The 17,222-nt window shown below is 35.3% G+C and overlaps 1 protein-coding gene across 3 annotated transcripts in view; it reads right to left on the reverse strand.

Annotated features, from left to right (window-relative positions):
- Positions 1-17,222, reverse strand: part of AP3B1 (adaptor related protein complex 3 subunit beta 1) — a 259,999-nt gene that overhangs the window by 185,826 nt on the left and 56,951 nt on the right. For all 3 annotated transcript variants that reach the window (XM_027606180.2, XM_027606181.2, XM_027606183.2), the window contains exons 4-5: positions 2,290-2,385; positions 1,530-1,690 (exon numbers count right to left, since the gene is read on the reverse strand). In XM_027606180.2, coding sequence (XP_027461981.2) covers positions 1,530-1,690; positions 2,290-2,385 — 257 coding nt within the window. The remainder of the gene's footprint in view (positions 1-1,529; positions 1,691-2,289; positions 2,386-17,222) is intronic.

The raw sequence follows: 17,222 nt of genomic DNA on the forward strand, positions 1-17,222 counted from the left end.
CTAACTAATCCCACTTCATTACATCTTTACATTATGAAGCTCTATATGACAATCTCCGAGTCATATCCTATCAAAGTCATGGTTAGTATGCCTTTCTATATACATATATATCATATGCTAAAATCTTATTTAATTATAGATTGCCTTTAATTAATTGTCACTGGTTTTATTTTTTTTTCCTAAATAGTGATAATAGATCCTCTACCATTTTCATCTATCTTACACATATAACCCAACACCAAAACACAAAATGATCTTGATAAAAGCTTGTGGAATCAATGCTAACAGAAAATAATGCCAAATACTATAGATAATAACTCTTTTATTTAGGCAATATGTTTTCCACAAGGATTAAGGCATTGTATGATATTTAATAAATATCATATAAATACAGTATGGGGCTGCATTTCAAAATTAGCATTTTAAAATTCAATAAAATAGCTCTATAAAAGAATCAGACAAGGAAGGGAACATCAGGGCCAAAGATGGGAGAAAGGAGAACAAAGTGAGTTGATAGACACAGAGATACAAATGTAGTGATCCAAAGGGGCAGCTGCACCCCAATGTTTATAGCAGCAATGTCCACAATAGCCAAACTATGGAAAGAGCCCAGATGTCTATCGATAGATAAATGGATAAAGAAGATGTGGGATACACACATACACATACACACACACAACGGAATACTACCCAGCCATCAAAAAAATGAAATCTTGCCATTTGTAATGACGTGGATGGAACTAGAGGGTATTATGCTAAGCAAAGTAAGTCAATCAGAGAAAGAGAATTATCATATGATTTTACTCATACGTGGTATTTAAGAAATAAAATAGAGGATCACAGGGGAAGAGAGGGAAAAATAAAACAAGATGAAACCAGAGAGGGAGACAAACCATAAGAGACTCTTAATCATAGGAAACTCAGGGTTGCTGGAGGGGAATGGGTGGAGGGATGGGGTAACTGGGTGATGGACATTAAGGAGGACACATGATGTAATCATGAACACTGGGTATTATGTAAGACTGATGAATCACTGACCTCTACATCTGAGAAGAATAATACATTATATGTTAAGTAATTGAATTTAAATAATAAAAGAAATTAAAAAAGATATAAAAAATGTTTAAGAAATTTAAAAAAAAGAACAAAGTGAATCGAGAGGATAATACACCTAAGATTCTACCCTACAATAAACAGAAAAAAGTCTTAATTTTCTAATAATATACATGTATATGTACATGAGAGATACACTATATAAATGAGAATTCAAATTCCATTCATTTTGAAGTTATAAACTCTATAAAATTATCACAGGCCCTAACAGGCTCACAAGTAAAAACTAGCATAGGGTCTCTATAGCCAAAATAAAGTTAAAAATATCTAAAGAATGTTTGTGGGGAGAAAAACCATCACTGGGTTTACTTAGTATAAGGACAGACCAACTGTAAGAGCTAATCAAATAAGCCTCCATGGGATGTAACATTCCACGTACCATTAGAGGTCACTGGTATTATTAATAAAGCACCTACCTGTATAATTTCTGTATTGCATGGGCTGCATTCTTCCTAACATATGGTGATAAATCAGCTGAAGCCTCCTTAATAGCAAGCATCATAATAGGTACAATAATTGGTACTCTAATACTTGACAGAACTCTCAAAGCACTTGCACGGATTAGTTGATTTGGGTCCTAAAAATAGTGCAAAAATATTCATCAAAATTTCAGGTTTAACACTTCAACAGTATCTTTATGACACAGTTAATTGGTGCTCACAGAGTACAATATAACAATAGAAAATAGCTACTTAAACAATTAGTATATGGAAATGGGTAAGGAAAAACAGTTAAGTAAATGTTTATTTCTCTGAATAATGTTTGAACAAGAAAAGTAATGGTTATAATTCTAGCTGATCATTCATTACTAAACATGTTGGGTTTTTAGAGTTTTACAATGATAAAATGCTACAAGTTATAAATTTTATCTTTAAAAAGTCGTGTCCCCTCATTACACACTTTCAACCACCAGTTGGTATAATGATGAAGAGTTCTTTGATGCATGATAATGATTAAATAAAATATAAAGGAACCTACAGAAAATGAAACACACTGGGAAAGGTCTAGTTGGTCATAGATATTATTTTCTATGAACACTGAACAGGCAATGTGAGAGGCTTTTCAACTCTCAAAACACTATTGTGCCATTTAGATTATTGCTCCAGTTCTTTAAATCACACACTTTCAACTTTGCACCAACCTTGTAGCTACTTGCTGGCTCACTCTATTATTTACCTTCAGAGCTCGCTGGAAAGTGCTTATGGACAAGAGCGCCAGATCCTGCTGTTCTTCAGCATACCGGACCAGGTAAACATATACTAACTTCTTGATCTGTTAAAAAAAATAAAATGATTTAATCCTAGCTAAAATTAAAAATTCAATGTTTTGTATACCAAATCCATTCTCAATTTTCCTGAAGTAAATAACTGAATAGCTTATATTGTAACATAAAGATAATATATTGTAGGATAATGAATGGCAACAAAAAAAGCTTGTAAAATAAGCATTTTAATAACCTAATCTATAATAGCAACACCCTATCAAGGTGTTCTGTAACAACACTCCAAAAGGTCTTAATGGTTAACTTGCTTCAAGCTACTGCACTCCTTGTTTGCTAACCTAAGTCCCTTGGTCTGTAGATGAACTAACCTACTTTCCTTGAGAACTGCAGACCACCAGCCTTAAGGAGTAAAGGACCTGACTTCCCCAGAGGAGTAGTCCTCACCACATTGGAACACAGCTGCTGCTGATGCCAGCAAGTATGTTCAGGGCCATGCCAACATATGACTATTTGCCTGGGCACCACCTTCTCCTGCAGGTAGCCACCCCTAGCCCCAATGTCCCACATCTTCCCCTTTAAAAAACTTTCTGGCTTTGCCTGTACAGGGAAGATGGGCTTTGTAACATTAGTCCACCACCTTCCCAGGCTGCCAGCTTCCTGAATAAAGAAACCTTTCATTTCCCACCATCACCTGTCTATTGATTTTCAAGCAGCAAGCAGGTGAACCTGAGTTCATAACCAGTTCTGTCTGGTAACACTTTCTCTTGAAGGGAATAAAAAACCCCTGAGCAAAACTCAAACAAGAATATTAAAATATTAGCTGAATTATAAAAACATTTTCAAAATGAGGGATACAAATAACTATAAAGATCTTGGGTTCTGTCCACTAACTACATAGTATTTGAACTTATGTTTCTTCATCAATCAAAAGGTGCTGGAGCCCCAACCCTGACCATATGGTAATATTCACATTCCAATATACATTACATGATATTTTCAGCTCAGTAAGAATAAGGTATGACAATAATACCAATTTAATGTAATAAAAATTCCAAAAGACTGGAAGTCTTCCGAAACTGTTTTAAATGGCAATTTAATCACTAAGTCTATAATAGAATTATGATGAACAGAAAAATTAAATAAAATTTAGAATTTGAGTTGAAATTCAACAACTGCTTCTTTCTGACACTGCTCACAGCCTGTTTCTTCCTTCTCAAGTATCTTATATATCAGCAGAGTACAAATCTAAAAGTTTATGGAATGTTCAAAGAGCACAGGAAATGAGGGGAAGTAGTTGGAAATAGGTGAAGCTGACGCTGGAAAGGAAAAAGAGTGCTACACCAGGCCATGTTTTATGTCCTACTAACCAATCTGAACTTTTTAAAAGATAACTGCCATGGTCTTCCTTCCCTCATCCTCCAATTTCCTTTGACACAGCACTAACTATATGCCAGGTGCTAGTCTCAATGTTTTACTTAAATTAATTCATTTTATTTTTTTAGATTGTTCTTTCAGCCATTTCTTTTTATTTACAGTTTGTGTTCAATGCAAATCAATTCCATAACATGAAAAGTTACTATAAATCAAAGCATAAATACACAAACATATAATCCAAAATATAATCCAAAATAGATATACATTCAGGTATGAAACAAAATGGAATGTTCATTCCATTTTGCTTGAGATCTGTTGGATGTGGTTGTTCTGGTGTAGGTTCCTAAAGATGGGAAAAAATGACTTTGGTTATCAAGACTACTGTGGCCATATTAGATACTGGAATATCTAAGAATCAGTGTGTGACCATGCGAACAAAACACCTCAGAGTATCTATTTTCATAAAGCTTTCTGTGCATCGAGGCAGTTGTAAAAAGATTTACTTCCCAGAATCAAGCCCACTTTAGGCTTAGGACCAGGTTCTAACTATCTGAAAATACTGACTAACAGAAAGTGTTCCAAATGTGGCTATTCTGATTCAGAGTCAAAAAAAAAAAAAAAAAAAAGGTATTTACAGAAAGAGTTTAAAAGTTTTTCTGAATTTAATGTAAGCTTCCAGTCTTCACTTCCCAAATACCTGATTTACAATTTTGACTCCTGCACATATTTTGCCTTTTTAATTTCAAGATTTGTCAATTTTACCTTCAAAACAGATTTTTTTAAATTATAAAAAGTATTCAACATATGCAGAAATAAAAAGCATTTTGAAATTAGCTGAGGTCAATGTTCTTCTACTCTTTGGAATCAGTTTAGCTAAATGAATGTGGCACGCTTGTTGAATAGGAATAAGTGATCGGTATATAAGCAAAATTTACTCATTATGCTTCAATCGGGGGTAGATTCCAACCCATCATTGCCCTGGCATATGTCAATTACTATATAAAAAAATCAAATGCAATGTCAAATCCAAAGCCTCAGAGGAAAGAGTTCAGTTCCCAAGAAACAGTGATAGCTTAACAAGATGAAACTTTCATCTAGAGTATACAGGCATTAAGTTAGTACTGCTGAAACAATGCATTGAGGATTTACAGTAACACCTGGAAGTTCCTTCTAATGTACATATAAATAGAATCATGGAAGCTTTTTGCATTAACTGTTTTATGGCCTTAAAGATTTAATGAACCAAATGAAAACTGAATCTGTTCACATCCCATCTTTTATATCAAGGTAAGATAAAATCTATTCTCATTTTCAAGGTGAAATTTTACATGTCCATACTTTTAAGCCACATTTAAAGAAATGATCTGTTGACTAATCTTGGATGTTGTCGCTTCATCTTGTACATGAAACTCCAGTAGATTTAATAGACATTCATCATCTAGTCAAACCCTTCACATGTTCTTCAAACCAATCAAATTTGGGATCCTCAACATTTTCTGTCAATAAAATAAGGTGTGGAATTAGCAGATTCAATGAAGACCTGTTTTTTTTCCTTGTCACACTGGATGTCTAGACGGCACTGGGATTGGGTTTAGAAGATGGGGAAGTATAGATGTTTCTTGGCCCGAGTCTTTTAACAGTAGAGATGTAGAAGGGAGAACAAGATCACGAAGAGACTGGCTGTTGACTGCAGAGCACCGCCAGTTGGTGTGGTGGTGGCATTAGCTGGATTTGGGGCAGTCGAGGTACTATGGGAGGAGAAGTTACTTGAAAATGTTACAACAGCTGTTTGATTTGAATAAATCTGTGCGGGTAGGAGCAGCGCCAGAAGCAGCAACCCCAGTCCGAGCCTGGCCACCATCGCTCTGCCTGTGTCTGCTCGGTCGGCGTCGGTACACTGTGTGTCTCACTGGATGCGGGGGAGTGGAGAACCGCTGGCTTGGGGCAGGTGCAGGCAAGGTGGGTAAATTAATTCATTTTCAATTCACAATTCAATGAACAGGTACTATTACTCCTATTTTACACATGAAGAAACTGAAGCACAGAGAGGTTCAGTAACTTGACCAAGACAGCACATGTACTAAAGGAAGAACTAGGATTCAAAATTAAGCCTAAGAAATCTATATAGTAAAATGTTAACAGTGACCAAATCTGAGGTAGTATTAACCAGTGACCTTCACTCTTTACATCTTTATTATTTAATTTTTTTACAATGAATATTAATTTTCTGTTCAGATAAAACAATAAAGATATTTTTACTTTGGGGTGAATCTCATCTTTCCAAATGTCCTCTACTATAAAATAATAGTACTTTCTCTCATTATAAAAGTATTTGAAACTTCTTTATGATTAAAACAAAATCTCAAACTGAAAACATTTTTAAGTTCCTACGTTTCCACAAAGACAGCTATTTCTGTAGCATTGATAAGATAGAGCCACTAAAACTGTTTTAAACCTCTCCAATAGGTCAACAAAAACTCAAGCTAAATGAACAAGCTTTTGCCAATCAACCAATCTATGACAGTCCTTCACTTTGAAACATCAGTCTATCAGGAACAAACTCACTCCAAAAAACAAAACAAAACACACACACACACACCTCAGAGTGCCAATCAGTCAACAGCAGTCTCACCCAAGTCATCACATATCTACAGATGATATCGACCCACTTAGGCCACCGAAAGTCCACAAACCCTTTCAATGTTCACTTGGAAGAATACAAGTAGGTTCCATAATTATGTGATACTACTATATAAGATGGCAACCACATGATCCAAATTATTCCCAATGTTTTAGATTATATTTAAATGGAAATATAAAGTTTTTAATTACAGTTTAAGAAGCATGTATCTAATTGTCTGAAGTACTGATAGCTTTCCCCACCAACACTTGCTAGTTGACTGATTTATAGCATTTCCAATAAATCAAAACAAAACACAGATGCATTTTTAAATAAGATATTTCTGAAATCCACCTTAGAATGAATAAGAGGTTACTTAAATATAGGAACCATTCCTTAGGGGCGCCTGGGTGGCTCAGTTTGTTAAGCGACTGCCTTCGGCTCAGGTCATGATCCTGGAGTCCCGGGATCGAGTCCCACATCGGGCTCCCTACTCAGCAGGGAGTCTGCTTCTCCCTCTGACCCTCTTCCCTCTCGTGCTCTCTATCTCTCATTCTCTCTCTCTCAAATAAATAAATAAAATCTTTAAAAAAAAAAAAAAAGGAACCATTCCTTATTCATCTGTATATTCTCAGGACCTATATCACATGCCTGGTATATAGTAAGAGTTCAATAATTAGCTGAATGAAACATCACAGCCCAGTGGTATACTGAAAAAATTTATTAAGACATTTCCCATTAGATTGCTACATCAGGAATCTAACTTACCGCAATGGTTATAATTCACCAAATAGATGCCTAGAGAAACACCAACATATTATGAAGAGATGATAGGTATTACAAAGATTGCCTCCAAAGTCTTTAACTTGTAGGCTAAAAAAAAAAATTAATCATTTAAAGTATTCTTTCTTCTTACTAATTATATTCAGATCCAGTCTACAGTTCTCTGGAAAGTTTTGAAAGAAAATGGATTAGAGTCCACCCATCCCGTCATCCTCCTGCGATTTATTTCTCAGCAACACCTTTATTTATCAAGTAACTGTACAGCCAACTTTTAAAGCTACATTATGAACTCCAGAATATATCCAGGGGTTTATATTGGCAACACTGAAACATTCAGAACCACAGCTGAGCTAGCAGGCACTGCTGTAATTACTCACTATTGGAGAAGGATTTTTGTGACTCTTATAGCAAAAAGCATAACAATATTAAATCACAGAACGTTGCAAAACACCAAATTTGTCCTAGTTCTGTTATAAGAATCAATCAATATTGACCACAAGAGGCCTATGCACTGACTGGCTGCAGGTGTGCAGAGAAAGCCTAGTTTCCCTGAAACCATTCTGTGACCAGAAATAGGAGTACTTAAAGCTCCGTGACTACACCATTCTCTGATCAGTTACCTTCATTCAATGTTACAACACTCCTTGCTGTAAAGCTAATCATAGCAGAGCCCCAGTAGGCTGGAAGAACACAGGCAGATCTGTTTAATTAGTTTATCAATACGAGTACATCAAACTTCATGAGTTATTGACTAAACCTTTGATTATTTTTGTACTATAACCACTGATTGCTTACTAGGTAACTTTTGGTATCATTTGACATCAAATGGAAGATGATGCACAGCTTAACTGTGTGTCTAAGGCAGCATGTACTAATAAAAATGAAATTTTGCAGTTGATAGCAATGAAACATCAATCAATTCTCTAAACATAAATTTTAAGAAGCTCATGTCAGTTTTCTCACATTAGAGGATCAAGCATATTTCAAAAACAAGGTATTTCAAGAACAAAAGAAATTCAACAAATAGACCAATAATTATGTTTATAGTGACGTTTTTGTTGCAGAACACTAGGCAGTATAAGAGAATCCGAGTGTAAAGGGAAAAGATGAACAAATAGGGAAGTTTTACTATAACTAATGAACAGTACAAACAGCTCTGGATGAACAATAAATAATACAGAATTTTCTGCTTACAAGAAGACTAGAAGTCCAAGGGAAACTAGTTAATTCACTACCAATTTCTAAGGACTTGCTCATTTCTACCAATCTCTAAAACATAAAAGAAATTTATACCAATGCCAGATACCTCCCAAAGGATAGCTAATACCAGATGTTGATTTGGGGCCAAAGTCACTAAGGCAGAAGGAGGAGGAAGGAAGCACCAAACAGGAAGGATGGCTTTAAAAGGGGAATGGTCTAAGATGGGTTCTGAAGCCAAGCCACCTGGCTTTGGATTCTGACTCTGAAACATACTGTATGACCCTGGTCAGATAATTTAACCTCTGTTGTCTTGCCCTCATACATAAAATCTGGGAAAGTATGATAGAGTATCAATCTGACAGGGTTATTTGTGAAGATAAAATGAGGATATATGTAAAGGTACTAACAACCTAGCACACACAGCATCTTTTAAATGTTAGCAATCATTGCTCCCACGAATACTCTATTTAAGTCCAATATTAAATGAATTAAGTGTTTTGATTTTAATTTACCCAAGTTAGTCAAACTGAGTTTATGATGGCCCATCATTTTGGTAGCAAAATTCACCTATCCAAAATATATAATGTATGCATTATCTAAAAAAAAAATGGAGTATACTTTATAAAGTATCTAAAAATGGGGGACGCCTGGGTGGCTCAGTCGTTAAGCGTCTGCCTTCGGCTCAGGTCATGATCCCGGGGTCCTGGGACTGAGCTCCCCATCGGGATCCCAGCTCTGCTGGAAGCCTGCTTCTCCCTCTCCCACTCCCCCTGCTTGTGTTCCCTCTCTCGCAGGGTCTCTGTCAAATAAATAAATAAATAACATCTTTTAAAAGGTATCTAAAAATGGGTTTAAAGTACTTATTTTTAAGATCTTATAAATTATTCTAATAAAGTTTAAATGGTGACAGGAAAATATTTCTTTTTATATATGTGGAAATGTGTACTCTAGAAATTGTATAAAATATACTCCTACTTTTACTTTTCCAGATTTTGAATACATAAATTCAAAATTATTTAAACTTACTTTATATGGGGAAAAACCATTTAAACTACTAATTTACTTTATATTAGAGACATAGTAACACCCAATCCACTGTCATAGTGTTAAAATAATAGCTAAGAGTCTACTTTACATCAATCTTGTATTTGTATTATATAACAACTGAATCACTGATCTTATTGTTCTACTTAAACAAAAAACTCGACCATCGTTAAGAGTGTTTTATTCACTCTTATTTTTTCTGTACCTACCCAATCTTTTCATTAAAAAAAAAAATGCTTTGTTTCTAAAACCAAAAATACTTAAGCATTGACTATAAAATTGCTAAAGATATATGGCTCACTCAATATATTCTGGCCATAAAGCAGTATAAGACACTGCTATAGAAGTCTGATGTAGAAATTGGAAAAGATGATGTGAATTTTCATATCACCACAGTTATAAATTGACAACTCCACATACAAAGTAGGGAAAACTGAGACTAATGTTTCATTTGATCAATAACATTCCATATATTTTTAAGGCTTTAGGAAGATTTTTATATGAAGCTATAATTTAATAATAACTGAGAGACCCGATTTACTCTCCTACCTTAACCAAATAGAAGATCAGGGAAAAAGAGTTTTCTTATGTTGGACAACAAGCAGCCCAGTACTGTGAATCCTCAGAGGGAAAAGTCAAAGCGAGTGCCACTACAGAGGGTAGTATAGTATATCCACCAGCACACCAGGGGCAACTCAAGCAGAATCCAGAAGACTCACCGTGCTGAGAGAGAGATCAAAGTTCTAAGGCCAACGCTGCTAGAATTTGCAAAGCAGAAAAACAAACAGGAGGAAATTTCACAGAGATAGTGAGAGGGAGAGAGAGAGCACACACACTGCAGAGGACAACCACCAAGTCTTAGACTAAGCACTGACATGCACAAGAGTGAGCTGAAACTACCTGAGGCCATCCAAAAAAACCAAAACAAAAACAGAAGAACACAGAACACCAAAAACAAACACTGGAAAAAGGCAGGCAGAACAGATCTCAAAGATCACAAAGAGCTAGAAATAATTCATGTTCCTACCAGCCAGAGAGAAAATGTCTGATAAATACATGGGTTTTTGAGTAGAATCCTAAGAAGAACATCACCTTAGGAGTGGGATTAAATTAATCTAGACTAAAAATATTTCTGTACTCCCTAGTTAAGCTTAAATGCATGCTTTGCAAAATCAAATGATTCCATATAACTGTGCACCACAAAAAAACCCAACACAATTTAAAGGAATACAAGATCCAGCAAATAACAACATAAATTTCATATTGTTCAGCATCTAATTAAACTTTACTAAAGATATTTAAAAATTAGGAAAATATGAATCATAACCAGAGAAAAATCAATCTATAGAAAGACTCAAAATGACAGAAATGATAGAAATAGCAGAGGGGTGCCTGGCTGGCTCAGTCAGGAGAACATGTGACTCTTGATTTTGGAGTCATGAGTTTGAGCCCCACATTGGGAAAAGAGTTTACTTAAAAATAAAATCTTTAAAAAGAAAAAGGACTTTACAATAACTATTATAAATATGCTCCACATGCCCAAGAAGGTAGACAAAAATATGACTATGTTAAGGAGAAAATTTCAAGACATGAAATAAAATAAAAACAAGTGGGGCGCCTGGGTGGCTCAGTCGTTTAAGCATCTGCCTTCGGCTCAGGTCAGGATCCCAGGGTCCTGGGATCAAGCCCCGCATCGGGATCCCTGCTCAGCGGGGAGTCTGCTGCTCCCTCTCCCACTCCCCGGCTTGTGTCCCCTCTCTCGTGCTCTCTCTCTATATCAAATAAATAAATAAAACCTTTAAAAATAAATAAATAAATAAATAAAAACAAGAAGATTTAAAATGGGATTTCCTCCAAAACAAGGGGAGGAAAGGAAAAAAAGAAACAAAAGGAGCAGACAATAAACAGTATAACAGTACACTCAAATCTGAACACATCAATAATGACATTAAGTGTTTAAAGAATAAACAATCCAATTCAAAGGCACAGTTTGATGGAATGGATGGGGAAAAGTTGGAGCCACATGCTATCAATAAGAGATGCACATTAGATACAAAGACATATATAGGCTGAGAGTAAACAGATGAAAAAAAGATACACCACACAAAGAGATGAGAAGGCTGGAGTGGCAATATTAGTAACAAATCAAATAGACTTTAAGACAAAAAGTTTTACCAGAGATAAAGAAGGACTTATTTTAGGATAAAAAGGTCAATTCATCAGGAAGACACAAAAAGAGTGATGCCCGGGGGCGCGTGGGTGCCTCAGTCGTTAAACGTCTCCCTTCAGCTCAGGTCATGGTCCCAGGGTCCTTGGATCGTACCCCACGTCAGGCTCCCTGCTCCGCGGGAAGCCTGCTTCTCCCTCTCCCACTCCCCCTGCTTGTGTTCCCTCTCTCCTGTCTCTCTGTCAAATAAATAAAATCTTTAAAAAAAAAAAAAAGAGTGATGCCTGATGGGAGTGCTTTAAAATATATGCTAAAAAATGACTAAATTAAAGGGAGAAATGAACAATTTCAGAATCATGGTTGGGAGATTCAAAATCCCTCTCCTAGCAATCAGTGGAACAACTAGACAAGAGGACAGTAAAAACACTTTTAAAAATATAAATAAACAACACTATCAACCACATTTATTTAAATAACACTTACAGAATATACATCCAACAATAGCAGAATACACATTCTCTTTAACTGCACATGGCATGCACACCAAAATAAACTCTGATGTTCTATAAACAAGTTCTCATAAAGTTTAAGAATGAAATAATACTAGGTATGTTTTAAGACTAAAGTGGGATTATGTTACAAAGCAATCAATGTTAAGATCATTAAGATAATCCTCCCACCCCCAATATCAGGAAATTAAACAACATACTTTTAAATAATCCATGAGTCAAAATAGAAATCATAAAGTAAATAAAAAATATTAACTAAACAACAATGAAAATACATAAATTAAATTTGGAAAATGCAAGTTAAGTAATGTTTAGAAGAAAACACATAGCGTTAAAGGTTTATAATAATGAAAAAGATTTGGTCTCAGTTCCCAACTCAAGATATTAAAAAAAGAACCCCAAGTTATGTACAAGTCTAAAATATGAAAGATAAGTAAAAAAGTCAGTAATAAAAAAAAAATCCATGACATAGAAAACAGAAAAAAGTAAACTGATAAAACCAAAAGCTATTTTTCAAAAGGTCAATACAATTGATAAGGCTCTAAATTGATCAAGAGAAAAAGAGAAAAGACAAGAACTACCTGTTAGAGGAATGAAAGAGAAAATATCACTGCAGAAGGCAAAGACACTAAAAAAATACTAAGGGAATATTATTAACAACTTTATGTTAATAAACTGAGACTGGATGAAGTGGATAAATTCGTGAATGACAAATTACCAACACAGATTCCAGAAGAAATAGAAAATCTAAATAGCCCTGTGTTGGGGGTCCACCAAGACCATCTTCAGGCTGGGTGATTGGCTAGAAGGATTTACAGGACTCAAAAAGTTGTTACACTTAGGGTTATGGTTCATTACAGCAAAAGGATACAAAGTAAAATTAGTAAAAGGAAAAGGTACATGAGTGAAGTCCAGAGGAAACCAGGCACAAGCTTCCAAGAGTCCTCCCACCAGTAGAATCACCGTTAAGATCTGCTTAATTCCTTCAGTAATAGTGGTGTGATGACATGTACGAAGTACTGCCAACCAGGGAAACCTAACTGAGAAAGAGACTGTCCAAAGCATTTACTGGGTTCAGTCATGTAGGTAATGTACAACTATACACACTGTCATCACTACATATGAGATCAGTGACTAGCTCCAGAACAGGAAAAGAAAAAGTAAGGTGTTTACCATAAATTACAGTTTTAGTATACACTATCTGGACAAACTAGTACACCATGACTCAAGACAACAGATACATAAAACACTTTTATCAGAGAGAACAGTCCAATAGCTCAGTCTGCACAAGACAGACAAGGGACAGTCATGAAAACAGATCTTTCTTGTGAATATACTGGGTTTGAGAACCCACGCTTGCTGAGTTAATTATTTCCCAAAGAGGTCTATGCCCAAAAACAACTTGCATTCAGAATTTAAAACCTTCCCATAAAATAAACTCAAAGCCCAGATGACTTCACAGTAAGGATAAAATAATACCATATAAGATGAAATTACTCCACACATACTCTTTAAAACAACAAAGGAGAAACACATCCCAACTCATTTTATAAAGCTAGTATTAACCTGATTACCCTGATACCAAAACAAAAGCCACTGCAAGTAAAAAGAAAAAAAAAATCCTTCAATAACATATAGATGGGAAACTCCTTAAGAAAAAGTTAGTTACCAAATCAATTCTAACAATATTGACAAAGGTTTAATACACCATGACCATGAGGAATTTACCCCATGAATAAAAAGATTTAATAAGTGAAAATCAATCCCAGTCATTTACTTTATCAAGAGAATAGAGAAAAATCATATAATTTCAATGGTTACTGAAAAAGCACTTGAAAAAATTCAAAACTCATTCACTATAAAAACTTTCAGCAAACTAGGGATAGAAAGAACTCTTCAACATGATTAGAGATAGCTGCAAAAATCCTATAGTTGATATCATAATCAATGGTAAAAGGCTCAGTGCTTTCTAAATGAGAAACAAGGCAAGGATAACCATCCTCATCACTTCTATTCAACACTGTAATGTAAATTGGACTTAGTATAATATGACAAGAAAAAAAGAAAAGTAAAATTATAATTGCACATGATACAATCATTTATGTAACAAAGCCAAAGAAATCTATAAAATAGCTATCAGAACTAACTGAATTTAACAAGGACACAAGATCAATATACAAAAATCAATTCTGTATACTAGCAATAGCCAATTGGGAAGTGAAACTATAAAGACAACGTTGTTTAAAATAGCATTCAAGGGGCATCTGGGTGGCTCAGTCCGTTAGGTGTCTGCCTTTGGCTCAGGTCATGATCCCAGAGTCCTGGGATGAGGCTGGTGTCGGGCTCCCTGCTCAGTGGGGAGCCTGCTTCTCCCTCTCCCTCTGCCGCTGCCCCTGCTTGTGCTCACGCTCTCTCTCTCTCTCTCAAAATAAAATCTTTAAAAAAATAAAAAATAAAATAGCATTCAAAACTACTAAAAGCTAAATTTAAAGCATGTGCAAAACTTGTATACCAAAAACTACAAGACACTGCAAAAGGTAATTAAAGAAGACCACAATCAAGGATTGGAAGGCTTAATATGGTAAAGATGGCAATTGATCTATAAATTCAACGCAAACAAAATCAATTCTAACAGGCTTTTGAAGAAATTGACAGGCTAATTTTAACACTTACATAAAAAGACAGAGGACCCAGATTAGCCAAAATAAGGTTAAAAACAGAACAAGACTGGAGGGCTTATACTACCTGACTTCAAGAGTACAGTAAACAACAACAACAAAGAAGACTATAGTAAACAGTGCAGTGTGGTAAGGCAAACAGATCAATGCAACAGAATAGAATCCAGAAACATACCTGCACTTATATGATCAATAATTTTTGACAAGACACGGCAAGGTAATTCAAGGGGGAAAAGATACAGTCTTCTTTAAAAATGATACTAGAACTGAATATCGGGAAAAAAATATGTATCTCGAAATCTCAAACCTTACCTCACATCACACACAAAATCTAATTTAAAATGGATTGCACAGTAAAGAGTTAATACAGCAGGCCAGAGACTGCTATCTTTAGAAAGTCTGCTTACAAAGTTGGCCCTAATGGCTTCTGGGAACTTGAATCTCAGGGGTATTCCCACATTCCCTAACTGAGATGGGTGGTTTACATACCAACAATATGGTTTATGCTCAACATGCGCTTTCTTTCAGGGAGTCTGGAATTTTGGTACTTGCTGGGCAGGTAATGCCTACATGAACAGCCCCCCAGTGAAAGACTTGGGCACTGAGTCACTAATGAACTTTCCTAGTGGACAACACTTGGCACTTTTTGTCACAACTGATGCTGGAGGAATTGTGACTGGGAAAATCAGTGGGCCAGGATACCTGGAAGCTTGCTTCTAATTTCCTCTGGACCTCTCCCCACACACCTGTTTCAGGGCCTGCTTTTGTTGTGTCTTTCACTGTAATAAATCATATAGCCACGGCTATAACTTGAGTCTTATAAGTAAATCCTCCCAGTGAACTACAGAACCTGTGGATCATAAACCTATGACATGGATCACAGACCTAAATATAATAGCTAAAACTATTAAACTTTTAAAACAAACCAGGAAAAATCTTTGACATTAGATTAGGCAAAGATTTCTTAAACAGGTCACAAAAAAAATCAGTAAGTATGACTGAAAAGAAAACAGATAAAATGGACATTATCAAAATCAAATGTTTGTTTTTTAAAAGATATTAAGAAAACCAAAAGGCAAGCCACAGACCAAGAGAAAATAAATAACAGTAAATAACCATCTTCTAACAGAAGATTGGTATCAGAATTTTTTTACACTTTAGTAGTAAGAAAAAAAATTTAAAAACAGGCTAAAGATTTGAACAGTTTAGAAGAGAGATGACCAACCAATAAATCATGAAAAGATGCTCAACATCACTAAATATAAAAAAATGCAAATAAAGGCACAAGGAAATACCATTATACACCTACCAAAGTGGCTAATGTTAAAAGAGTCCAATAAGATCAAGTGTTGGAAGGGATGTGAACCAACTGTAACTCCCATGTAATTGCTGGCAGGAATGTAAATGGTAGAGCCACTCTGGAAAACTCTATACACTATTTTCTAAAAAAATTTTTTTTTAAATATTTTATTTACTTATTTGAGAGAGACAGAGATAGTGAGAGAGAGCTCGAGCAGGAAGGAGGGGGAGAAGCAGACACCCCGCGGAGCAGGGAGCCCGATGCGGGGCTCGATCCCGGGACCCTGGCGTCATGACCTGAGCAGAGGCAGACACTTAACCATCTGAGCCACCCAGGTGCCCCCCAGGTGCCCCATTTTCTAAAAATTAAATATACATTTTCCAGACAATGCAACTGATCTATCCCTAGGTATTTAGAAGAGAAAAAATTTTTTAAAAAATTGAAAATTAAAATACATGACCACATACAGCATTTTATTCAAGTGTATTTCAACAGGTAAATTTAAAAATTGTGAAATCACAGATTTCAGCAAAAAAGGAACAAAATGTGAATACATGAAATAGCATAGACGAATCTCCGATTCCTAAGTAAAAGGAGTCAAATGAAGAGATAACAAACTGTACGGTTTAAAAGATAAGAAATTCTAAAAATGACAAAACTATATGATAGAAAACAGATCAGTAGTTCCATGGCAACTTAAGGTGGATCACAGCCCAATATATAAAAGCTGAATCTACAAAACTCTTAGGAAAAAGACAGGTATAAATCTTTGGGTCCTTGGATTAAGCAACCAGATTAACTCAAAATGGATCATAGTACTATATATAAGCTGAATCTACAAAACTCTTAGGAAAAAGACAAGCATGAATCTTCATGACTTTGGATTACGCATCCATTTCTTAAATATGACACCTAAAGCATAAGCAAACAAAGAAAAAATAGATGAATTGGAATTCATCAAAATTTAAAATGTCTGTGCTTCAAAGGATGCAATCAAGAAAATAAAAAGATAACCCATAGAATGAGAGAAAATATTTGCAAATTAGACATCAATTAAGAGTCTAGTATTCAGAATATATAAAGAACTCCAACAATAAACAGACAATCCAATTACAAAATGGTAAAAGGATCTGAATAGACATTTTTCCAAAGAAGAAGTAGAACTGGCCAACAGATGCTCAACAGTTTTCTCTTAGAGAAATGCAAATCGAA

Source organism: Zalophus californianus, chromosome 5 (assembly GCF_009762305.2).
Source record: "Zalophus californianus isolate mZalCal1 chromosome 5, mZalCal1.pri.v2, whole genome shotgun sequence".
Classification (NCBI taxonomy): Eukaryota; Metazoa; Chordata; class Mammalia; order Carnivora; family Otariidae; genus Zalophus; species Zalophus californianus.